The following is a 26,270-nucleotide window of genomic DNA, read 5'->3' on the forward strand; positions in this document are numbered from 1 at the left end:
ACCCTACGCCTTTGAGCTCCTAATCCCTTGTTCCACCAAGGAGGCTTCACCCTGCGTCTGTTACGTGTTGGGAGGCATGATCTTTTGAAGGCTTTAACGAGAGTAGTTGCAAACAATTCAACTTTCTCAAGTGTGACGTGTGACCTGTATTTCCGGGGTATCATTGGTGTTTTTGATTGTATATCCCTATACAAGCCCCAGTTCGTATTCTTAGGATTTCTAAAGGGTATAAGTTTGTATTTTGAGTGGAAATAACATGAAAGCTTATGTATTTGTGATCAGAGAAGGAGGTCCTATTCAAGACTTCCCATTCCTGTACCACAACGTGCTTGCTTGTGTAGAGTGTTAAATCAAGTACATTCTTCGGGGTTGGTCCAACGTATGTTGGTTCTTCGCCTCTATTAGCTATTTCTAGGCTACTCTGAAGAATATAGTTAAATAGTGACTCACCTCGGTCGTTTATGTCTGCACTACCCCAAACCGTGTGATGTGCGTTAGCGTCAGTTCCTACCACCAGAGCGTACTTCTTTCTGGCAGCTGATTCTACCAGCTTTCGAAGTTCTATCTGTGGTGCTTCTTCATCATGTAGCATATAGCAAGACCCAAAGAGTAACGTCTCATCCTTGCCGCCCTCCAGCGCCACCACTGTCAGATCGTCTGAAGAGAGATTATGATCAATATAACAACATATACTCGACTTTTTAATCATTATCGTTGTTCTTACCTTATTCTTTGCAATCGGGATATAGGTGTTGTAGTTATGTGACTTTAGACCGGAGACCATGTTGCCCGATGCTATCTATGGTTCCTGGACTAGAGCCACATCGTAGCAGACTCCCTCTACGTTGAGCAGGAGCTCGGCTGAGGCGTTTTTACTCTTGTGGAGGTTTATCTGAAGGACCTTCAGCATCTGGCCTCAGTACCTTCTCGAGGTTGGATACTTCCTCCAGCTCACCCTTCTCCACTTCATGTATATTGAGGGAGGCTTCCAAGATCTCTTCCAAACCGAGATCCTTTTCCACCTCCCCCGCAGCGAGCGTATTGTGGTTGTTAACTGCCGGGTTGCGCTTTTTGAGGCGAAAGTGCACGCCACCAACTCCTCAATCCACCCCTCCCGAATCATGCGTAAAATAGGTCCTCTGCCGGCTTATTGATCTGTATAATGTAATCTTGGCCTCCATCAGCAATTGCTGGTTTTGCCACGCTCAACACTTTCCAGTCTTCTGTCGACACGTCTTTTGTAGCAGCCGCAGTGCATTTTCCGGTTTTATCTCTCGCGAAATGAAAACCTCTGCCTTCGGTATTGAGGGAATGCAGCCGCGATCTACAATTTCAAGTGATGCCACCTCCCACAGGCCTTGAAGAGTTTTTACTGCTTCCTTTAGCCATGTGAGCGTGGGGTCATCCTTACATTTTATAATTTTCACGCCGCTGAACCAACCTGCTTCGTCAAATGCAGGCATGGGTGCGTTCGGCTCTGCGTCCAATTTCACTGGCCGCTGCCGCTACTTTCGACGTCGTAGGTCTTTCGTTGTCTCCGTTTTTCGGTTTAGCCAGCTCGTGCCTGTGCTTCTGATTTTTCGATGGCACCGAGGCCTCGCTATCCGCAGAACGCTGCCTCTTGATGGCTAGTTCTTCTTCTATTTTGTTCGCATACTATGGATTGGAGGCTGCGAACATTGGTTTTGCTGCGTAGTAGGCTCGGCCATTTTTTATCTCCTCTCTGGCCCAAGCCGGTTCCTCCTCTTGCTTCGTCAGGTTGGACTTGCTGCCAAATCGGTCACAAACTTTGACCGCGTCCTTATATCGAGCTTTGGCCTTCAGCTTCTCTTTGTCGGGCTTGATCCTTGGACTGTTCTTGCTATCCGAAGCAGCACCATAGGACCCAGCCGGAGAACGCAGAAGAGCCTCTTCCTCAGCTGTGTTAATGCTCCAGACGCTTTCGTGGTCCGAGTCTTCATGGACAACCGCATCTCCGCGATGAAGAGCGTTATGTGTGTGTTTGGCAGTACCATTACGACCACTGTAACCTGCTCCCGTTACAGTGGAAGTTTTGTCGCTTGAGTTGTTGTTAGTATTCATCTTTTTCGTAAATCTATACTATAAAGCTGAATGTCTGTACGTTGTCCGCGCATCACTACGAAACGACAACACCAAATGACGTAAAAATTTGTACACATTCATATTTTCACCCAATGAAGGTTATAGGCATGTTTTTATGATGGAACTCCCTTCCCACAGCCCCTAGGCCGCGCCACCACTCTCATTCGTCACTAATAATCGAATATTTATAGCACACTCTAGACTTCATAATCTGCATTAGCTGTTCAACTATGACCCAAATGCAAAGTTTAAAAACGGTTTGAGATAGAAAATTAATCAAAATAATTTTGCTCGATATTTTTCTGATTGGTTGTTTTGATTTTATTCAACGAGACATAGCAACGGATGCCGGGTATTGTAATATAATGGTTATTAATAAAAAAATATTTTCTATGAAATTATTGTTTGTAATTCTTTTATATATGTACATATCCTAAATCCCTCAAAACTACTCCTACGCGAGCTGGGCCGCGGGTTAAGCTAGTTTTTAAATAAAGGGGAATTCAAAAGGTCCACCACGGCAGCGCCCCATGCCGTGGCAAGGCCACAGTTACTTCATAAGGTGGCCCGGTATTACGAAGGCGCTGTTGAAATACAGCCGGTTTGGTAAACCCCCTGGCTGCAAACCATCCTGCCCATTGGACGGTGCCGCATAACACCCTGCATTAGGGCGTGGGCAAGGAGAGAAAATAATAGGATGACGGGGGTTAGGGAATAACAAGGGAATCTTCGTCGGTACGGTAATCTTCGCATGATGATTGGATGGCCACCAAATACGCCGTAAAGCAGATGGATGACTAGCCAATCCCCATAGGGAGCTTCCTTCTTAGTTCGTGTTGGCTTGGTCCCCATGATATGGGGGTCAGACCGCCACTTAAGCCTCATCCCCTGCGACAAGGAGACCAACATGATGAGGAATAAAGAATTTAAGTAAATATTATATATTTTAGATAAAATTTGTAAAGCGTATTTGACGTCATATATTAAATAGGAATCGGCCAATGATAGAGAGGTATGTACTTCTGAACTACAGCCTCCAGTCACCCTTACTGCAGTTTCCGAAAAACAAGTCGAAACATTGTGTTTTATGCTTGTACTTCTTGGTTATTAACTAATTTGGCAATATAAATATATAATATATAAAAAATTTGGCAAGGAAATATGAAGAAAGCTGTGATTTTCACAATACAATTGCTAATGGAATGTTCTTCATCTGACAGCGATGACGAAATTGAACAAATCATTGTGGACAAAATAAAATCATGTGATACTCAGCTCGTTATTTTGCATTTTTTTTTTTGCTTTGTTGTTTTTTTTTTAATTTAATGTGGGGTAGCTCAACTGAATTTTTTTTTAATTTTTGTAAATTTTCCCGCCAACAATGTAATCTTCTGTTCGTTGCAAACTGTTACTGGTCTTGCGTTCTTGTACTCTTTTAGATATTTTTCTCTTTGAGAGCGAGTTTTCGGAAATTAAGTTACTATTTACCGAAAAAAGTAGCTTTAATTATACTATCTAATGATTGAAATGTAAATGAGCTATTTCGTTGATCAACGCAATAATAGGCATTTCGAATAAAACTTGGCAAAAAGAAACATTACAAAGGTCGACGCGACTTATTGTCTGATATCTGAGAGAAGTGATTTTCATAGGGGACGATGAGTGATGTAGTGGTACTGTGCACTCCCCTTGGTTGTCGGGTTTCTCAGGTTTCAATAGTTGGACCACTCTCCCTGATTTCCCCTTGTCAGGAATTATGAGAGTGACCAACGAGATATTGAGGTCCTTTGTGAGATATCTTCTCAATGGACCCAAGTTTTTCAGTATCAACATGTTAACTCCATCGGGGCGAATGGGTTTTGAAGAACTCGCTTTGTTGTTGACTACCTGCCCTTCATCGCTGGAAAAAGCAAGCGGTGCACAATTATTAGGCAGTTTGCGCAGCAGTCTGGTTTCACGACGCTTGGACCTATCGACCGGAGGATGTAATATGCATCGCCGTCTAAAAACAGCTCGCACATCTCTTCGCGGCCGCCGTAGCCGAATGGATTGGTGCGTGACTACCATTCGAAATTCACAGAGAGAACGTAGGTTCGAATCTCGGTGAAACACCAACGTTAAGAAAAAGTTTTTTATAATAGCGGTCGCCCCTCGGCAACGCAGACAATGGCAAATCTCCGAGTGTATTTCTGTCATGAAAAAGCTCCTCATAAAAAATATATGCCGTTCGGAGTCGGTTTGAAACTGTAGGTCCCTCCATTTGTGGAACAACATCAAGACGCACGCCCCAAATAGGAGGAGGAGTTCGGTCAAACACCCAAAAAGGGTGTATGCACCAATTATATTGTGTGTATATATATATATATACATCTCTTCGGTTCCGACGAAGTCGATTGAATCGATAACGGGCAAATGGTCTGATGCAGGAGATACTCGTATCATAGTTTGCCAAGTTATGCTATTGATCACGCCTGCGCTAGCAATTGTTAGGTCACGCGAGTTTTATGCGGTTACCCACTATCCTGGTGGGAGCAAATGTGCTGAATGTCGACTCGTCTATCTGGTCTAGCAAAAGTTGTCCCCTACGATCTTTAGGCGAGCTTGAATGCCAGAAATTGTGGTGCGCATTAAAGTCACCTACAACCAAATGTTTTTCACCTTTGGTAGGCGCACCAATTTTAGGGAGATATCTAACGGGCAGCAGGTGACAAGGGTGTAATATATATATATGTTGAATATTTCGAGCTCGGCATCGCCTGACCGGCTATTCTTTAACACTCTAAAGTTCTGTTCCTGCGATCGATGTCTTCATCGATAAAACGATATTGCACAAAGTGGACTATAAATGCCAGGCCACGACTATTATATCGCTCGTTACCTTGTTGTAGCTCTCTCTGGTGATTAGGGAGGCACTACCCTGAAATTTTGTTTCTTGCACAGCAGGTAATAAAATCCCATGTCGAATTATAAAGTCGATTATCTCGTCGATCTTACTCGAGAATCCGTTGCAATTCAATTTTAGAAGCTTGAAATTCTTCGGGTTGAGAGTCGCGATTCGGGATGTGATGGATGCGTGGGGTTGTCTATGGTCGTCCTGCTCAGCATGCCGTTGATAAGAAGTATTGGGAGCAGTTTTGCTGCATGTAGCTGCTCCCGTGACGATAAACGAGGGGTGAGGTTCAGCGTATCAGACAGGGCTAGATTACTGGGACGGCAGCTCTTGGTCGGTAAAAACTCAAATTATTATAGTACGTAGAACCGACAGCCAATGTTCAAGTTACTTTATTGATGTCTGAATAACGACGTATTCAACTACACCCCCTATGACCCCCAAAAATATACCCACAATTTTGCTTCGGATGGCCAAACCCTAGGCGGATCTGCTATACTTATAAATACTCCTAGTAATCTATCTTCCTTGAAATATTTTAATGTAATACTCAACATGTTTGATTATTTTATGTTTATTTCGCATTAGTGATATTAAAAAGTGATAAAATGTAGAAAATTGATTTGATAATATAATATTAAATTTTCCAATAGGATAAGGTTTCACTTAAAAAAATTGCAATTAAGTATATATGTAGTATAAGTAAAATATTTCGTATAATATACCACAATTCTAAATATGCTTATTATTTTTTTGCTTAATGCATTTAATGTTTCACAATAGCTTTAAAACACATATATGTACGTATGTATGTGTGTATGTGCATAGTATATAAGAATGGCAGATATTTAAAACACTTTAGAGTAGCTTTGTAAATGCAAAGCTATGTTTATGTCACTAACATAAACTTTAATTTCACTATGTATGCATGTGTGCTTATTTTAATGCTGGCTGAGCGGCATCAGCCTCCTCCTGGCTTTTGCTCTTTAAAAATATGTCAGAAGGGCCAACCTGCTGTATTTCTATTACACGTTCCTTTTTCTCTAGTTCTGGGAGCTGGGGTGGGGAGGGTATACGCACAGTTAATGCACTATCCGATGATAAAGTCGACACAATAGTATCCGGATCATAGCCTTTGGGAAGTACGTAACGACGCACAAAGTGACGTGAAATATGTCCATGGTCATCTTCGCGCTCTTCATGTTTACCCTCAATCACTAATGAATCATCTACTATTTTCACACTAAGATCCTCAGGTTTGAATAAACCAACGTCGAGATGCACTTCAAAACCATTCTTTCCGAAACGACTAGCAATATCGCATTCTGCGTTATGTTTGTTAGCCACTAAGTGTTTAGCGTGTGGACCTAAACGCGCTAATAACCCCAATGTGCCTAAATCCAATGGATGATGTTGACGCTCGTGCAATCGTCGATAAATATGATTTGGATATACATCGTGGTTGAAGTATGGAGTCGAATCCAAGCTCAAGACAAATGGTGGAATGTTGCGAATAGGCATTTTCTTTAATATATTTATGTATGTAGATGTTTTTTATCTTTCTAGTTTTCAGCAAATTTAATCTCAACAGTAATTGAACCGACTATATTTAATGTAAATTTTCACATAAATGTGACGAACATGTACACAGCAAGGCCTTTTATACCTGCGCATACATTGCTTATGAGCAAATTCTCTGATGATGGCTAGAGAGAGCGATTGGAGCAATGCTGCTATTTTCGCCCGAATCAGAGCTACTGAGCTGAATGAAACGAAAAAGAGAAATGATGAGTAATTCAGCAAAATAAAAGTTGAGCAGGTGGGTGGGGGCGTGGTTTTTATCTGGAGCAGAAGCAGTTCATATTAAAGAATAATTTTGTCAAATATATATCTGCATATGCATTTTTGCGATATTTACCCGTATTTATTTTCTGATATGCATATACATAATCTTACTTTTATATGAAGGCATTAGTACAGAGTAAAGCTGATCCAAAAAAAATATCTTTTTTCTTGACTATACCTCATAAATTTGTTCTATGAACAAAAAAATTCTGCATCTATTTTTCTTATTAAATATTTGCCCGTGTCCCCAACGTTTCGGAATTTACCATCAAATTCCTATGGAAAAATTGCCCTTATCGGTAAATTTGATATAAAATGCTTATATATATAATATATGTATAATTGGCGCGTACACCCTTTTTGGGTGTGCGTCTTGATGTTGTTCCACAAATGGAGGGACCTACAGTTTTAAGCCGACTCCGAACGGCAGATATTTTTATGAGGAGCTTTTTCATGGAAATACACTCGGAGGTTTGCCATTGCCTGCCGAGGGGCGACCGCTATTAGAAAAATGTTTTTCTTAACTTTGGTGTTTCACCGAGATTCAAACCTACGTTCTCTCTGTGAATTTCGAATGGTAGTCACGCACCAATCCATTCGGCTACGACGACCGCCACAGATTGATATTATTTAATCTCCTTTTCTAATTTCCCTTCACAATTGTCCGCAAAATTATACCCCATCCATTATTTAAAATTTCTTATTTTAAATTATTTTGTATAAAAACCTTGAAAACCCTTGAAACTTCAAATCTTTTTCTTATTCATATAGTATATAATTTATATACTTTATATACTCTGACTGCCGGACAATGCTGAGCCTGAGTTTCATGAAGATGAAAGGTTAGATGCGACATATTAAAATTTTTAAAAATATCGGAAATATAATATTTCGAAGAGAAAAACGCTCTTTCATTTTTGAATGTCGACTTTGAGTTTGAGCGAAAAATACCAATTGTTTCTGCCTATTATTTATTAGAATAAGGTTAGCTTAATATTTTTTGAGTAGAAAATAATCGGTAGGTTTTGATTTTTATTTTCAGGCCTTGATAGTATGATAGTATTTACATACCTTAATGTCCGATTTCACCAATGTGATAACACAGGCCTGCGAAATTTAACTTTTTTCAGTTTCTAGAATGGCTGTACTTGTTTCTTGTAGTTTTTTATGCGCTGAAAACGAATCTGACCTTCAAAATGCTCCATCACGTCAGGATTTTTGGTAAATGAAGCCTAAAAGGTCAAAAAATGGCCATTTTAGCCATTTTCGATAATTTTTTTGGGATAGAAATTTTTTTTTTTCAATTTTCGACGAAAAGGTCGCATAGTACAACTTTTTAGCTTTAAAACCCATTTTTTTAAATTATTGTACGATTTTTTCGATAATTTTTTTGGGATAGAAATTTTTTTTTTTCAATTTTCGACGAAAAGGTCGCATAGTACAACTTTTTAGCTTTAAAACCCATTTTTTTAAATTATTGTACAATTTTTAAAAAAAAAGTTATGACATTTTGAAATTAACAGTTTCAGTTACTCCAATAGACGTTATACCCAACGTATACGTCATAACTTTTTTTTTTTTAAATCGTACAATAATTTAAAAAAATGGGTTTTAAAGCTAAAGAGTTGTACTATGCAACCTTTTCGTCGAAAATTGAAAAAAAAAATTCTATCCCAAAAAAAATTATCAAAAATGGCTAAAATGGCCATTTTTTGACCTTTTAGGCTTCATTTACCAAAAATCATGACGTGATGGAGCATTTTGAAGGCCAGATTCGTTTTCAGCGCATAAAAAACTACAAGAAACAAGTACAGCCATTCTAGAAACTCACCCTCGCAGGACTGTGTAATTTATCAGACTGTTAAAATATAAAGTTGAACAATTTCATTACGCGATATTGCTATTTTAAATTTTAAATCTGATAAATTTTAAAATTAATTGGTGAAATCGGGCATAAGTGCGCTAAATATTTTAAGTAAAAATACTTACATATGGACAAGAGGCAACTGATATTTTATGCTTTTTATTTATAAGTCTAGATTTAGTTGGACCATTTTTTAGTTTGCGGCCATTGAAATGGAGCATTACAGTGCTAAATGGAGCTCATCACTTGTGCTCCTAACACAACATTTTTGTATGGATCGTTATATTTTATGTACCTAGCAAACAACAAAAATAAAATACATACATACATATGTGCATATCTTAATGTACCCAACTTCCAGAACGTCGACAACAGCTTGTTTTGAGCGAGACACATATGCGACAGGAACTGAAATGATCGAAAGGAGGCTCCAGTTGCTATATAGCTCAGGCTAAATCCATATAAAACACTTCTTGAATATTCGTCAAGAAAGTTTGTTAAACGAAAAATGAAAAAAAATTTCGGTAAATCAGGAAAAGGGAGATAAATTAGTGCGTTCAGACATGGAAAGTGTACCGAGTTACCAAATTCTAATGTTACGGAACTCGATGTAAATACTTCTATGATAAAAGACATAATTAGCCACGGTTGATATAACACCGAAGGTTGTGCATATTGTGGTACCGCCTTCTCTGCTGCACTAGGTTCTCAAAGAATTTGACAGACTCTTTTGTTGAGCAAACGCCATTTTAGAAGTTTGCTAATTTTTTGTTGGTTTACAAAATCCAGAATGACCCAAAACTAAATACATAATTTTTTTCAGTATTCATAGACATTTCATCATGAAAAGGCTTACGCTTCAATAATGTTTACAAATCGTAGAATTGGGGGTAGTTGTTGTTGTTGTTGTAGCCGTATAAATATTCCCCGTCCATGTACGAGAAATGCTGCTGAAGTGGCAGTTCTTGGCCGGATATAAATTCAGGTCGTTCCGGCTACATAGAATCGACTGTCGTGGGAACGTATTTGGGGGAGTAATTCATGGGCGGCGGCCGTAGCCGAATGGGTTGGTGCATGACTACCATTCGGAGTTCAGAGAGAACATAGGTTCGAATCTCGGTGAAACACCAAAATTAAGAAAAAGTTTTTTCTAATAGCGGTCGCCCCTCGGCAGTCAATGGCAAACCTTCCAGTGTATTTCTGTCATGAAAAAGCTCCTCATAAATAATATCTGCCGTTCGGAGTTGGCTTAAAACTGTAGGTCCCTCCATTTTGGGAACAACATTAAAACGTACGCCACAAATAGGAGGAGAAGCTCGGCCAAACACCCAGAAAGGGTGTACGCGCCAATTATACATATATATGTATGTATATATACCATATATGTATATCCCTTCCGTGGTAACGTCATTTTTCGCACCCTCGCGCCATCTGTATTGACTGTAAAGTTTCTTTTCACTTCAGCACATACATACAGCCATTAGAACCGTCAGAATTTGGAAGAATTTGAACGAACCGTTACCCAGAGTTGAAGGCGTCTCCCGGCCATCAAATATAATATTATTTACCTTAGGATTAGCTTTAGCACCATGCTTATGAACCATGGTTAACGAAAACATCTGAGAAGGTGGTCGTTCAGTGTTCGGGAGCAAGAGCTTGTGGAAGATCCATACAAGCCAAAATTTCGAATTGAACTCACCCTTGAAAACCGCTTAGGTGGTACACAGTCAGGAAAAGTAGGACGTAGATCATCAGCAAAGGTAAGGGGAGTTTGCTGAGGTACAACAGAAATAACAAAGAATAGAATAAAAATATTGCTTGTTGGAATCAATCACCTTAGTTTATATATTATATTCATTAAAACAAAAACCACTGATGTTTTTTTATATTTTTTATTTTTTTTTAATGTACAACTTAAGAATGTAATTTAATGAGTTAAATGAACAAAATGTGATGGGAACGTAGTTTGGTGTTCAAATTTTCCATTCTATGCCTTTGGTTTTTCTTCCTCCAGACTCTCTTTTTTATTCTCCTTCACGTTCAAGTGCGCTGGGCCAGTCTGTTGAATTTGGATCAACTTTTCATTCGATTTGTCTTCGATGGCTGGTTTTGGTACACTGACTGTTAGCACACCATCCGATGACAGTGTTGATACTACTTTGTCGGCATGGAAGCCTTTTGGCAGTGCATAGCGACGAACAAAATGTCGTGAAATATAACCGTGGTCATCTTCTCGCTCCTCATGCTTACCCTCAACAACGATTTGGTCATCGACTACCTTCACGCTCAGTTCACTTGGTTTAAACTGCTGCACATCCATACTGGCCTGGAATCCATCCTTTCCCACAGTAGCGATGGGCAGATCCTTTTCAAACTTGCGTAATTGGCCACCGGGTGATGTAGTAATTGCGGGCCAACGGCTGTAGAACACCGGTTCGTAGAATGGTGTCAAGCGGCTTAAATCGTCAGCCAAACTCAAGATTAATGGTAGGTTCGCCATTTTAATTTCGATTTGTTCTGTATCACTTTTCACTTTTATTTAATACACAAAAGAGAAAACACTTTCAGTGTTTAAGTATCTATATAACTTTGTTTTCGTCTATACGACGATTTGATTTGATTTTGTTGCAACTGCAAATTTTACTATGCCGCTCATTGCGGGTACCGCTCTTTATATACCCACAGCTGTCTAGAGAAACTGTTTCGATATGCTGAGAGATAATAACAACCCCATGCTCACCCACCTTTCAGAGAACGCATATGTATGCACATACATAAACACGTATTTAAAAAAGCCTTGTGAAGACTTATCTGGTGTAAGAGAAAATTTCAGCTTCTAGAAATTGCGCGAGGGCTCTTGCTCTTTATAGAGAATAGAGCATTCTATCTATGTGTATACTTGAGTGTAGTGTACAAACATATGCAGATATACCCAAGAATGGTATACCTACATACATGTATGTATGTTAATTATTTGTTTATTTATTTATTTACTTGAAATATTATAATTATAAATAATCTTAATACAAAATCAAGCCAACCAGCAGCAGAGGCTATCTGCCTACTACTATGTGTGTATGTACATATGTATGTATACATATTAGGCGTTTACACCCTTGAGAAACTTTTTGTTTTATAGGTGTTGGCGAATAAAACTCGCTTTTTTATTTATTTTTATATGACCGGCTTTTTCCGTGTTACACGGACCTGGTTATTGTTACTCCTGAGTACTATATGCATTGTCTACTCGGATGGGTTGGGTACGTAATGTTGTATGATACAATATTCTGTTTACAAAATGCTGTATACAAAATTATGTATTTCAGAATTCTGTGTTATAGAATTCTGTTTACGAAATTCTGTATTTCAAAATTCTGTAAGAAATATTCTGTATTGCCGAAATGCTGTATTGACAAAATTCTGTATTGACGAAATTTTGTATTGACAAAATTCTGTATTGACTAAATGCTGTAAGTAAATGATAAGAAATTCAACAAATTTTATAAAAAAGTGCGCACTTTTTTCTTCAGTTTCTATAGAATCCACCGTATTTTTGGGTAGAACTCCTTTTCGCATGGGCGGCCTTCGGCTGCGCTTCAAAAAAATAACCCTCATCAGTCCGACTCCGGCTACGCAATCCACCGTATTTTTGCGTAGAACTTCTTTTCGCGTGGGCGGCCTTCGGGCGCGCTTCAAAAAAATAACAACCCTCATCAGTCCAACTCCGGCTACGCAATTCACAGTATTTTTGCGTAGAACTCCTTTTTTGGTTGACTTTTGTCAACACGCAATTTTTTCAATACAGAATTTTGTTAATACAGAATTTCGTCAGTACAGAATTTCGTCAATACAGAATTTCGTCAATACACAATTTTGTCAATACAGAATTTTTTAAGACAGTACAGAATTTTGTTTTTACAGAATTTTGTAAATACAGAATTCTGTAAATACAGAATTTTGTCACTGCAGAATTTTGTTACGTTAATTTACAGTATTTCGTACAAAAAGAATTTTGATATACAGCATTTTGTAGGGATCCCTACTCGGATACTTGGGAGTGATGCGTTGTATTTAGTTTGCTGTTACGTTAGAGCTGATATTGGGAAGTTTCGCGATTTTCTTTTAAAATTTGGCATTCTTCACTGACTGTCAGCAACTTTTATCGACCACTATGCATTATACATATTTCCTAAATTACGGCTCTCCTTACACTGTTTTATAACGTTTTCTATCTTTTTGAGACATCGACTAAACGTATTACAAATGTATCTCGTCGATTTTTCTTGATTGCAAAGATATGCATACATACATAAATGAATTAATTTTTCTGCTCTAGTTATTTCTTTACCCTTTGGCATTTTCGAATGGATAATGCCACAGCTATAAACGAAAAGAGTTGAAATGTAGATTAATAATAACACGCATTAATAGCTCCAGTTCGGCAAAAATAAATAAACAAACGAAAATTGATCAAATAACGGTTTGGAAAACAAGCAATGTATGTAAATATATACATATGTACTCCTGTGAGTACCATTTCCGTGCACGTTTTTTGTTACAATTACTTAATGGTAAAGTATTTGTTTTTGGTGGCTACCCTATTTTTTAGGAAGTACTTAACAATTAGAATAAGCGTTTTGATATTTGTACAAACGAAGGACTATGTAAAATACTTCTATGAGCCACAGTACCTATGTACAAACTCGGTGTATTTCTGCCATGAAAAAGCTCCTCATAAGAAATATATCTGCCGTTCGGAGTCGGCCTAAAACTGTTTGTGGAACAAAATCAGGCCGCAAATGGGAGGAGAAGCTCGGCCAAACACCCAAAAAAAGGGTGTAAGCGCCAGTTATATAGGTATAAGTATATATGCCAGTAAATCTCCGTAGGCGTCTCGGAAAAGTCGTTTTACGGTGTACATCATATTTCGCAACAGAATAATCTGAAACAAAAAAGTCAAAATGTATTTGCCAAAGATTTCGTTTTTTTTAGCTTAATTTCTTCCACCATTTGAGATAATTTTTTGGAAAACATATTTTTAAAAATTTATTGATTTATAAAAAATCGATTTTTGGATGTATTTTCAAATCGGACCAGCTCACGTAAGCCTAAATATTTTTCCGAAATAGTTTAACAGAATAGAAATAGTTTAAAAATGATAAAATCCGTTGTTGTTGTAGCAGCATAAATATTCCTCATAAATGTACAAATAAGTAATAAATACACAAACGAGTACTTATGTACATATGTATGTAAGTATGTAAACCCGGCTAACGTAGAACCTACTATTGTGGGAACGTGATTTAATAACTTAAGTCGAAGTGAAATATTTATTACATTATATTTATTATTTATAAATTAATTTGTATAATTTGTTCCAGTAAATAATCTTAACATTAAATTTTTTCTATAAATTTAAATATGTAATAACGATAATAAATAAAAAAATTGAATATTATGCGAACAATTTAGTATTTAGAATGCTGTTAAGAAAATATTTTCATTATTATCTTAATGTACGTTGGTATACGACCAGAGTATGTAGCAATAATCATGTATGTACATACATATGTAGGTATATTCACAAGTATACGTGCATGGCTATATTTGCTGATAGAATGCTCTATTCTCTATAAGGAACAAGAATCCTCGTGCAATTTCTGGAAGCCGAAAGTTGTAAATCTGTATAAAACACTTTTAAATACGCCCATATATGCATGTGTATGTACATATGCTTGCGCTCAAAGATGTGTGAGCATGTATCGTTGTGGTTGTTACAATCTCTTAGCATATGGAAACGGTTTCTCTTAACAGCTACGGGTATATAAGAGCGGTACCCGCAATGAGCGGCATAGTAAAATTTGCAGTTGCAAGAATATCATCAAATCGTTGTATAAACGAAAACAAAGTTATAAACATAAACACTGAGTGTTTTCCATTTCGTTTATTTAAAAATTTGACAAGTGATACATCACAAATCAAAATTAAAATGTCGAACCTATCATTATTATTGAGATTGGCTGAAAATTTAAGCCGCTTGACACCATTCCGCGAACCGGTGTTGTACAGCCGTTGGCCTGCCATTACTTCTTCGACCTGGGATCAATTACACAAGTTGGAAGAGCATTTGCCCACCGCCACTGTGGGAAAGGATGGATTCCAGGCCAGTATGGATGTGCAACAGTTTAAGCCAAAGGAACTGAGCGTTAAGGTGATCGATGACCAAATCGTTGTTGAGGGTAAACATGAGGAACGAGGAGATGAACATGGTTATATTTCACGACATTTTGTTCGTCGCTATGCATTGCCGAAAGGTTTCCAGGCCGACAAAGTAGTTTCAACACTGTCATCGGATGGTGTCCTAACAGTCAGTGTACCAAAACCAGCCATCGAAGACAAATCGAATGAAAGGGTGATCCAAATTCAACAGACTGGACCAGCGGACTTGAACGTGAAGGATAATCAAAAAGAGAGTCCCAAAGAAGAAAACCCAAAGGCTTAAAATCAACTTTATCACGAAACCCTTAGATAGATATTCAACTACCCGTTAATTAATAGAACTGTTTACGTGGAATAGTACCATAGATTAGTTAATTTTTAAAAGAAAAAGGATTTTTGTTTTATATTTGCAAAAATCCTATAACCTAATTTAAATAAAAGAAAGTTCAAATAAACTGTGTTTTTTTATTTAAAGGGGATGAAGTAAAACAAATAATATTTAATTTTTCTGCATTTATATATATGTATATGTATTGGGTTTGGGTGTCATATTTGCGACAATCACTCATAAAAGATAACGTCATATTCTAGCGAAACTTTCGGTACCATCACACGTTCTACCAACAAAATGTTAAGTGTTAAAAAGTTATGCTCCAGTACTTACTCCTGCCATTCCAAAGAAGATTTTGTTTCTCAAGAACAATTCCTGATTTGCGCCAAACAATTTGACGACCTCTTATCCCAAAAACACAAAATTTACTTTCATCTTAAAAAATTACAAAACTCTGGAGGTTTTTTTATATAATTATTAGTGAAATCAATGCGCTCTCGTTCCTTAAAAAGTGAAATAAACGGTTTTCTTGAAGAGTCAATGCCATGGTATCCAGCTTTATGTAAAACTTGTCTAACAGTTTCCGCACAAATACTGTTTTTAGATGTATGGTTTCCGTTTTCAACAATTTTTAATGATTTAACTTGAGGGTTAACCTTTGCCATATTGATTATCCTGCGCACTTCTCAGACCTATAGTGTTCTTGTACGCCCAGACCTGGGTTTAGATCTTAAAATTTTGGTTTGCTTTTAATTGTTTACTACGCGTTGAGGAGAGGAATACGTTCTCCCAATATATTTCACAAATTTTCGGAAACCGTTTCTATTTTTCCACAATTTTATAATTATTTTTCTTTCCGATACACTAATTTCTTTTCGTTTGGTTTCCCTGTTTTTGAATTATTTCCACTTTTAAATAAAATATGCAACTGAGTCCCCTAACCGGTTAATTATAATAACAAAGTTTGAAAAGTGAGCAAAAACGAGAATTGCTAATAAAATAACGGTAAAATTAAAAGAAACAAAGTGAACGCAGACTTTTTGGTTCCTGTATTTCCATGTTGCTCCCACAACTTACCGTTATGTAAAAAATTAAGTGAAGAACCTCGTTATTTTGTTTTTTTTTTTTTGTTTTACTTTTGTAACTTAAAAACGTACACTGTTTTTTTAACTAACCTAAAAATATTTGAAAAGTGAACACAGACTTTGTCGGCTAAGTGTAAGCACAAAGAGCAAGAATATAGCAATAAAGTTTAATAAGTACGAATTAAAAATCTGAGTTTTTATATAGCCTAATCTGTAGTTATACATGGGGAAAAAAATAACACCCTCTCACTTAAACTAAGATACTAAAAGTAAAGTTTCATAGATTACAACTCTTTTTGCTAGCTTTTGTTATAAAGTGTTCCCTAAGGTGAATATATTCAAGGTGATAGCCAAGGATGGTAGAATACAAAGTTGCGCCTTCCGAATTCGCTATGTCATCTCCTTCCACGAATAAACAAACAAAAGGAAGGGGAACTACGGTTTGTGAAGCGGAAAGATAGACGAAAGCGATATAAACTACCAAACTCAAGATTGAGGGTGTCGTTTCAGCGCCTTAACCTGATCGTTTCCACGACAATTGGTTCTACGTTACCGAAACGACCCGGATCTATATCCGGTCAAGGACTGTCACTCCAGCAGCATTCCCCGTATGTAAGTATGGGGAATGTTTATGCTGCTACAACAACAACAACCAATCTCAAGATAGATTGCGGGTAAGGTACGGTACACTAGACAGATCTAGTTTACTGAGGCTTTTCACATGCCCCATCAAACCCATTCATCTAACAAAGGGCCCCCCTGGACCCAACCTGTCGAAACAGCAAGTTTCCTGGGCCTACCATTAGATGAGCTAGACGAAGATGACCGGTGATCTACATAACACTGACAGGGATAAGTATACTGCTACAACAACAATAACAATCAAACTCAAGAAATTATACACACACACTTTCTTGTTATGGCGTTATTCGCATAAAAACGCAGAAAAACTGCATTTGAAGGTATTTCTACGCCAAAATTATCACACGCGGCACTTCGTTTCCATTAGTTTGGTTGGTTTAAATATCACAAATCACAATATTAGCAAGCCATTCACTGAATTTTCATAAACATGTAAGTTCTCTTCCTTTTGTTTGTTTTCTATTATTAAGAGGCCTGACGTCACACTTGTCAAAATCGCGAAAAATAAAGTAGCTGTTATGGGAAGACGCCACCGTAGTACAAAAGCAAACATGTTTTTTGTTTTTGCCTTTTGGGCACAGTTGTCAAAAGAATTATTTCCAAGGCGATATGCAATATGCAACACACACTTGACGAAATTTTACATATGTTATATATATTTGTATGGATTCAATTTAACTGTTATTATTATTATGAATGATCACAATTATTTTCACTTAAAATAATATTGTGAATTTCGCAATAATAATGTAAACGATGAAATATGTAAACAAGTCCCACATTTTTGACATACCTAAGTGCCCTTAACGAATTAATCAGCTCTTCTACTGATATGACTTTCTATAGATACCCCGTAGCATTCGCATCCATATATACATAAATATATGGTAGATATGTGATATTATTGATCGACAATATTTAATTTCATTTGGTTGCCGAAAATCCTTCAATTGAGTATTCGTAAGAGTGTTCAGAGTACAGAAGGTGGCGTCTTCCAAAAACCTCTATTTTATTTTTCGCAATTTTGACAAGCGGTTGACATCCTCTCTTCAAATAAACAAAACAAACAGACAAAAGGAAGTGCAACTACTTGCTTGCTAATTTTGCGATTTTAAGATTTTTAAAGTAAGCAAACTAATACAAATTAAATGCCGCATATTAAATTGTCAAGTACGAATTATGACGCAGCGGCAAGTAATTTTTCTTCCTTTTGTTTGTTTATTTCAATAGATGACGTCGCAGCGAATCGTGTAAAATAGAGTAAGGCAAAAAAATTTCAAATCAACCCGATCGAAGCACTGTAGAATGTAGACTGAGGACTGACTTCTAATTCCTCCTCCTTTAAACAGATTTTAATTATTAAAAGCAACAACAATTGCTTGTACGCCAGAAGCAGGCGTCAGCATTTAGCAGAAGCAATAGCGTTTTACCGGATGCGTGTGCAGCAACTTGATAAGCAATATTTGGCTTGTTGCGCCAATTCGTGGCATTAGTCGCAACTTTGATTGTGAGACAGGAAATACAAAGCATGTAATTTAAAAAAACTTATGAAAAATTCGCTTGTGGGAAATTCTGATTGCGAAAGTTAATATAAAATTGAATTATCAGCGTTAATTTGTTTATAAGAAATCAAATAGGTAATTATGTAAACATGTTGATCGCTTTGTTATACCGGAATGGAAGCCAAACTTTAGTTAATATTAATTTGGACTATCAGCTTTAATTTGTTTATAAGGAATCAAAATTGTAAGTATGTAAATATGTAGATTGCTTTATAATGCAAACAAAAGGAATTGATTTATTATGTGTTAACTTGTATTCTATCAATTTTGAACATGTCAGTTGACTACCACGATTGTTGATCAATTCGTCTATAATTTAAGGGGTTAGGTGCGTTTCAGAGGTTGAAAAAAAGAAGATTTTGACTATTTTTTTTTTTAGTATATAAAATCATATATTTTATTTAAAGAATTCACTATATCTAAGATACATATATAAACAGTATTTTGTGAAATTTTTATTTAAAAATTTCGAAAACTCAGCCGTTGATACCTCATCTTCCTTGACGTCTCAAAAAAAAATGCTCTTGCCGTGGACAGCATAACTCATTATTGGTTCATCTAAAATCAAAAAACCAAAAGGATTTCGTTGGTACATGGATAAATCTCGTTTTTGTACGAAGGAACAAAAAAAAATCCAAATTTGCATTTTTTACATGCTTTGAACCAAAAAACACATTTTTTAGTGAAATTTTCGACATACATTGGCTCAAAAAAAATAGTTGCAATTAATAAAAAAAAAAATCTTTCGTTCAATAACTAGATAATGTTATTTTAAAGATTTGTACAAAATTTGAACTAAATCGCTTCATAACTTTTCGAGATAACGTGTCCACCGACTTAAAAAATGGAGTTATGAGATAAACACGTATACCTTCGAAGCGCTCAACTGACGTGGCCTAATGGGCGGAACTTCTGAAGGGTCTATCTCTTAGAATTTTACTCGAATCGACTTAAAATTTTAGGAGAGTATTTTAAACATACTGTACTATTTAATGAGACAAAAAAACAAAAATCGATTTCTTGAAATTTTCAAACCCACCTAACCCCTTAACTACAACGGGCTCTCGAGCAAGATTGACGAGATAGCCGATTTTATGAACCGACCCGGAATTTTGATAGCTGAGGTGCAAGGAACAAAACTCTCCGGTAGATCACGAACGAGGAGACAGTGATACTGTGCAGTTTCGTTTTATCGATTCAGACATCGTCCGCAGGGAAAACACATTAGTATGTTAAGGAATTGTCAGGCGATAAGTAAAGAGAGTGGTGCCACTATTGAAACCTGGAAACCCGCCAACCAACGACCGACTACTCCTCTCCCCCCCATAGTGAAAACACTTGAGGCCCTCCTACTTATCCAGAATCGACTCCAATAATAATCAAAAATAATCACTATATGCATGTTCCCGCATGATACTAACCAAATATCCACATGCCCTCTTACACCCACTTACCTAACACACCCTCCCTTTGGACCGGACCCGTCAAAACAGCATGTTTCCCCGGGCCTACTGTTAAGTCGGCTAGACAGTGACGATCAGTGATTACACCGCACTGGCAGGGCTTGCTGAACTGCTACAACAAACACCACCGACAGCTACACTTATAAACGTTTGCAACACTATTGAAAATGCTAAGCTAATACCAAGGCGAATTTGGCCCTTATTATGAGCAACATTCGATCTTCGACTGTAGTCGAAAGTGCTGATCGTACGAATTTTCATTTGGTATTATGGTGCTCATTCGTTGAAGAATAGGACTATTGTGAATTTCGATCGCTCGACGCATTTACAATAGATAATTTTTCTCAGCTGATACAGCAAATCAAAATAAAAGAAAAACCGATTGTGTTGAAATTCTTTGCTAACAACATTTTTAAAAGTTAAAAAAAAAATTTTGTGAAAATGAGTACAACGGAGTTGTGGTTCGACGATTCATCGGACGATGAAAGATTAGTGAACTAGCTAGAAGTAGAAAACAGTTGAGGGGCGCATCCAACTCCCTCCGTTTATGAACCTACTGTCCAGTACAGAAAACCAGTTGCAGCAGTGCAATCGAGCCAAATTGATTCCAAATATTTTAAAGCTAGCCACAGTTCTGCGATTTTGTGCTCAGGGATCGTACCAATTGAGTATTGGTAATGAAGGTATGCTAGGACTTGCTCAACCCACTGTGAACGATGATGCTGAAGATATTGAAGTGGAGTCAAATAACGGAGAAGTAGAAAACATAAGAAATGAAATTTTGAGAATATTATAGAAAAATCTAAAAAGTATTAAATAGAAACCTTTACGCCACAGTTTCTGTTTTATTTTTGTTATAAATTTTCTTTATTCAGTTATTCGACATTCGAAAAAAATATGTATTTCAGTTCCTCTACGTATTTCAGCCCATACCTACCAAGGGAAAAAATGTATTTCTATAAACATCACAAAAACAAAACCATTATTAAGCTTAATCCATTTTGTTGCCGTTCTCACTGGTGCTCCCAAGCAGTTCAGCTCCGTTGTAAATTCCTCCCATTTTTTTGCTGCTTGAACTTTGGTGCAAATCCCTTTTGCGAATTGTGGATTCGCCTTTCTGATTTCTTTGGTACTCACGACTTTCGACCTGCATAAAATTAACAAAATTAGTATATATTTATTATTTGGTTACTATAAAACCATAAATAATCGCAAACAACTTACACTTTAACAAGTTTTCCCACAATACGCTGCACGATCGAAAGCAAAATTGCATTCGACTCTAAATTCGGTAAACAACGAAAATTTCGATAGGGTTGCACCGCTCATAATACCAAATTGACATTCGATTTTCGATCTTCGACAACCAGTGAATATCGAATCTAACTCATAATAGGAGCCAATAAATCCACTATCTAATGTTTGGTACTTATTTGGCACGTATGGTCGAGTGTAAATAAAAAATAATGGAGTTTTCTACAAATGTTCTTCTTGATAATTTGTACGTTCTATCCAAAATTTCAAAAAAGGAATGAAGCAACTGTGCCCTAAATTTATATTGAAACACATTCACAATTGTTACAAAATTAAAACAATTATCACTACTAATTCTAAGAATTTATTCTTCATTACATACATATGTACTTCAATAAATTAAAGAAACATTACATGTTTGAATATAGAAACTAATTAAATGACGTTAATGGTGTCCGTATTTATCTGTAACATCAAATACAACTAAATTCACAAACTAAGAATAATTATGGAAATATTTTAAGTGTGAAACACACGTAGGTGCTTAAAATTAAATGAATTAAAACATATGGAATGACTTAAATAGATAATATTCCTAGCTCCATCGAACAAAGGTTTACTTCAGTTCAGCATCTCCATTGGAATCTCCGATCTTCTCCTCCTTATTCTGCTTAACATTCAAATGAGCCGGACCAGTCTGTTGAATTTGTACCACACGTTCGTTAGACTTTTCTTCCTGTGGCTTGGGTGCGGTAACTGTTAGAACACCATCCGATGACAGTGTTGAAACTACTTTATCCGCGTCATAGTCCTTTGGTAGTGTATACCGACGCACGAAATGTCGTGAAATATATCCATGCTCATCCGCCCGCTCTTCGTGCTTACCCTCTACTACAATGCTGTTGTCGAGTACTTTTACAGTCAGTTCACTCGGTTTGAATTGCGCCACATCCATACACACTTGCAATCCATCTTTGCCAATTGGAGACAATTTCCCTTCGCTCTGAATAGCTCGTCGGCCCAGTGGTCGTTCACCTGAACGATTTACTAAGCCTAGTGGCAGCGTATAACCAACAATATTGGTAGCAGCAGGTTCATGACGATGATGATGGCGGTGAATGTGGTGCGGATGTAATCCCAATCCGAAGTCGTTACCGTAGTACAATGGATTGTAAGTTTCACGGTCTAATTCGTCAATCAAATTCAAAAGAATTGGCAAACTCGACATTTTTTTCAGTATATTATTTAAATCTTTTTCAGTGAATAAAATTCAGCAATTTTTCTTTTTTACTTAGATACAGAAATTTTACAACTTTATACAAGCACACTTTCAATTCGACTGTGGCAAACTGATGAGTGATGAACATTTTATACTCGTTCGCTTTTTATACGCTCAAAATATGTATACGCACAGAAATTGCTAGTAGATTCTCGAAAAGTAAAAGCAATATGAAATTGAAATTGAAGAGAACATTTAGCAGAGAGTTTATAATGGGAATACCATAGCGTAGAATCACGATGTAGAGAATGTATGTGTAAACTCTCTGCCTAAAGTTAGAGAGAGAGAGAGAGAGAGAGAATTGATTCGAGTCTCGAAATGACAAGAGAAGTTTGTTGAAAATTTTAAAAGATTGTTTTCGGATGTAAAAGAAAAGAAAAGCAATTTAAAAAGCGGCGTAGATAGGGAATATGTATGTGTATGTATAGGGTTGCATTATTGTGTGTTTAAAAATTATCCAATAGCGTTATTCTGTAAAATTTAGTTTTAATTAATTTCAATAATGGCGCATATATACACACACAATACATGCGTACTTCCGCACATTAAAAAACATATCGTCGCCGCTAACTCCTTTTGTACAATTTTAGAGTAGATCGAAAAGACATCATAAAGTAATAACTTCAAAATTTGAAAATAACATTTTGTAACCCTTTTTATACTTATAGGCTTAAATTCAGAAAAATTGATCTACCCGTTCACATATGGCAGATTAGCTGGAAAATTGACAATCAGCTGTTAAGACTGCCATTAGAGGTTTTTCTTCATGGAAATTGTTTTGGTGGAAGATATTTGGTGTTTGTTTATTTATTATTAACCATATGAAGAAAAGGTAAAGATAATCAATAATTCATTTATTTGCGCGATTGCTGCTAGAAATAAACAGTTGGAGGAAATCCGTAAACGACGTCTACTGAGCAGCAATATGCATGCGGAATTCAATATTACATTTTATAATAAGCGACAATAGGCCAAAGCGTCTATGGACACACGCTTTTTCTGTAATATGGATGTATAACTGATAATATCTAACAAAAATTTTATTAGAATTATGTCGACACCCCCTTTTTTTGCTGGTGTCCATTTAGTTTTTACATTGACGTTTCTTCATACATTCGTAATAATAAAATCGATGATAACACAAAAAACATAGGGTTGTACCCAAAAAATTATCTTTGTAATCTAAGATTATTTTATAATCACGGATTTCGGGACAGAAATTTTGGACATAACTCTAAGCGATTATATGTGTCGCACCATAGCTGTGGAATACTTTACATTTGTTGTAATATTTGCAATAAAAATTTGAATACTAGAAATGAACGCCGAAAAATTAAGTGACTTAGTGGAAAATTATCCGTGTTTTTATAACAAAATGCAAATGCAAATACTTCAATATCAGCTATTTATGGTTACGGCATGAATAATCGACAAATGCTGCAATGTTGCGGCCATGGTTATGGCTACGGCTAAGGCATTATGGCTATGGCACCACTAATTGCAGCTTAAGCTCGAAAAAGTAGATAATCTAGTTATATGTGAACCTATTATTAGTTAGTTATTTTCATCGAAAACTGGAGTTAGCAGCCTTTACCGCGGCGGCGACGATTCAACATACATATGAACATACGTACATAGTACATATGTATGTGCGCTCTGGGAAAGGGTATGGTAATGCAAACAGTAATCAAAAATCTTAAACACACAGGTCTCACAGGAAAGTAGTACCCCCGTTTAAAATTAGAGTAGGTACAATTTGATATTTTACCAATTGTACTTTACCATCAACCATTTTATTGCGGCTATTATCTCTCCATTTCTCTCTCTTCAATGTTTTGTCGATTATATTTGAATACTGAATGTTTAATGTATTTAAAATCAGTAATATGTATGCATATAAAATCACAAAATACACAAGAACTTCACCAACAACATGAGTACGTACCCAAATTTTGAAAGAAAGCGAACGAAATATACGATAACAACGCATAAAACAATGCATAATTTATTTCGAAACATGATTTAAAAATTTTACTAAAAATATATAATTTTAATATCGGACATTGCCACTCCGAAACTTTTAACTTATTGAAATAGAAAATTATTTTCTTTTTTTCTAATTTCTTCAATTCGACCGAATAGTTTCTTCATGCAATTTTAATAATAAAGTCGATATTTTCACCTTTTCTTTTAACTTTTCTAAAATATTGAAGTATTTTCTCCTGAAAATACCCGTTTTTCAAGATCAGTTTTTAATGAACATCTTGAATACCTAAAAATTTGAAAAACTACAATCACTACAAATCGAATAACTACAGAAATCTTGCAAATCCTATTCTAAAATATTTAGTTTGGCGAAAATATATTTATTACAGACATTACTACAAAATCTTGAAATTCATCAAAGTACATCTTTGGAGCGTCCACACACTTCATTCAGCGGTTTTTCGACGATTCCTCCTTACGACGAGGGCCCTCTGTTAAGTGGACTCCGGATGATACTCTTTTTAGAATATTTCTGCCTTACCTTTAACCTTTTTTAAAAATAAATACATATATCAATGGTGACATAGCAAGTACTTACTTGTTTGCCCAAACAAGCGTATTTGGTACATATTCGCCAATTGATACCAACTATTCACATACATATGTATATGCAACATTTATTCACGCCCGGAAAATCCCCATGTTAAGAAAACGTGAGATCATTACTCTTATTATTTTATTAATAAATTACATTTTTAATTCAGTACCAGTACCTACAATTATAAGCAGTATACACACATATATAAATAAAAAACTAAGCGTATTAATGGCCAAAATATTAACCAAATTTCAGTCCAGCTCGAAATGTTTTATATTATTGAGAAATAAAGATCACTAATACTCCTCTCTTATTTTTGGTTCTTCTTCTCTTCTTTGGTATTCTTCTTCTCTTCTTTGCCATTCTTCATCTTCTCTGCTTCAGGGTTCTTCTTTTCTTCTTCGGGGTTCTCCTTTACATTCAAATGTGCAGGACCAGTCTGTTGTATTTGTATGACACGCTCATTGGACTTGTCTTCTAGCATTGGCTTAGGAGCAACAACAGTTAGTACACCATCTGAAGAAAGCGAAGACATTACTTTGCTGGGATCAAATTCTTTAGGAAGAGTGTAGCGGCGAACAAAGTGACGAGAGATATAACCATGTTCATCCTCCCGTTCTTCATGTTTGCCCTCCACAACGACGGTGTTGTCGACCACTTTAACGACCAATTCACTTGGTTTAAAATGTGCCACGTCCATTGACACCTGGAAACCATCTTTACCCACCAACGGTGATATTGCCTTTTCTGGTTTGCCTAAGCTTAGTTGTCGGCGCATGGGCCAGTGGTAATATGGTGAAAAAGTCGTTGTGAGACGGTCCATGTCGTTGATCAAACCCATTAGTGTTGATAATGTAGACATTTTCCCTGATCGTTAACTTTTTAGAATAATTTTCTTATTTATTGTTTTGCCGACTTAGACGAGTGCTCAGCAGATTTTTGTTTTAATTCTCTTGGTTTAATATTTCCAACTGTTGCCCAGTACTGTCGTTTTGCCGGTATTAGTTAAATTTATTTTTGAAAATAAAATAAATTGTTGAAGTTTTATTTTTTAGTTTATTATAATTTAATTTATCTTTATTAAAATAGCACAAGTTTGAATTTGTCTTTACTCTTCAAGGTGACTTTGAAGACTGCTTTTAACATTAA

The 26,270-nt window shown here is 36.4% G+C and overlaps 5 protein-coding genes across 5 annotated transcripts; 1 reads left to right on the forward strand and 4 right to left on the reverse strand.

Moving 5' to 3' along the window:
- Window positions 1-5,632: 5,632 nt before the first annotated feature.
- On the reverse strand, window positions 5,633-6,606 carry LOC129240880 (heat shock protein 67B3). Its single transcript, XM_054876933.1, has one exon. It carries the CDS (start codon window positions 6,512-6,514, stop codon window positions 5,930-5,932), a length of 585 nt encoding a protein of 194 aa, XP_054732908.1. The 5' UTR covers window positions 6,515-6,606; the 3' UTR covers window positions 5,633-5,929.
- A 3,990-nt stretch (window positions 6,607-10,596) lies between these two features.
- On the reverse strand, window positions 10,597-11,223 carry LOC129242627 (heat shock protein 23-like). The gene has a single exon (XM_054879380.1). The coding sequence runs from the start codon at window positions 11,200-11,202 to the stop codon at window positions 10,690-10,692; it is 513 nt and encodes a 170-aa protein (XP_054735355.1). The 5' UTR covers window positions 11,203-11,223; the 3' UTR covers window positions 10,597-10,689.
- A 3,383-nt stretch (window positions 11,224-14,606) lies between these two features.
- Window positions 14,607-15,376, forward strand: LOC129240810 (heat shock protein 23-like). The gene has a single exon (XM_054876810.1). The coding sequence runs from the start codon at window positions 14,692-14,694 to the stop codon at window positions 15,202-15,204; it is 513 nt and encodes a 170-aa protein (XP_054732785.1). The 5' UTR covers window positions 14,607-14,691; the 3' UTR covers window positions 15,205-15,376.
- Window positions 15,377-21,598: 6,222 nt separating this feature from the next.
- Window positions 21,599-22,595, reverse strand: LOC129241744 (heat shock protein 23-like). The gene has a single exon (XM_054878244.1). It carries the CDS (start codon window positions 22,484-22,486, stop codon window positions 21,875-21,877), a length of 612 nt encoding a protein of 203 aa, XP_054734219.1. The 5' UTR covers window positions 22,487-22,595; the 3' UTR covers window positions 21,599-21,874.
- Window positions 22,596-25,245: 2,650 nt separating this feature from the next.
- On the reverse strand, window positions 25,246-26,105 carry LOC129241180 (heat shock protein 23-like). Its single transcript, XM_054877382.1, has one exon. It carries the CDS (start codon window positions 25,981-25,983, stop codon window positions 25,432-25,434), a length of 552 nt encoding a protein of 183 aa, XP_054733357.1. The 5' UTR covers window positions 25,984-26,105; the 3' UTR covers window positions 25,246-25,431.
- Window positions 26,106-26,270: the final 165 nt, after the last annotated feature.

The sequence above is a fragment of the Anastrepha obliqua genome, chromosome 3 (assembly GCF_027943255.1).
Source record: "Anastrepha obliqua isolate idAnaObli1 chromosome 3, idAnaObli1_1.0, whole genome shotgun sequence".
NCBI classification, from domain to species: Eukaryota; Metazoa; Arthropoda; class Insecta; order Diptera; family Tephritidae; genus Anastrepha; species Anastrepha obliqua.

Excerpts from the sequence above, each read along its gene's own strand:
- LOC129240880 (XM_054876933.1), bottom strand. The coding sequence starts at position 6,514 with ATGCCTATTCGCAACATTCCACCATTTGTCTTGAGCTTGGATTCGACT.
- LOC129242627 (XM_054879380.1), bottom strand. The coding sequence starts at position 11,202 with ATGGCGAACCTACCATTAATCTTGAGTTTGGCTGACGATTTAAGCCGC.
- LOC129240810 (XM_054876810.1), top strand. The coding sequence starts at position 14,692 with ATGTCGAACCTATCATTATTATTGAGATTGGCTGAAAATTTAAGCCGC.
- LOC129241744 (XM_054878244.1), bottom strand. The coding sequence starts at position 22,486 with ATGTCGAGTTTGCCAATTCTTTTGAATTTGATTGACGAATTAGACCGT.
- LOC129241180 (XM_054877382.1), bottom strand. The coding sequence starts at position 25,983 with ATGTCTACATTATCAACACTAATGGGTTTGATCAACGACATGGACCGT.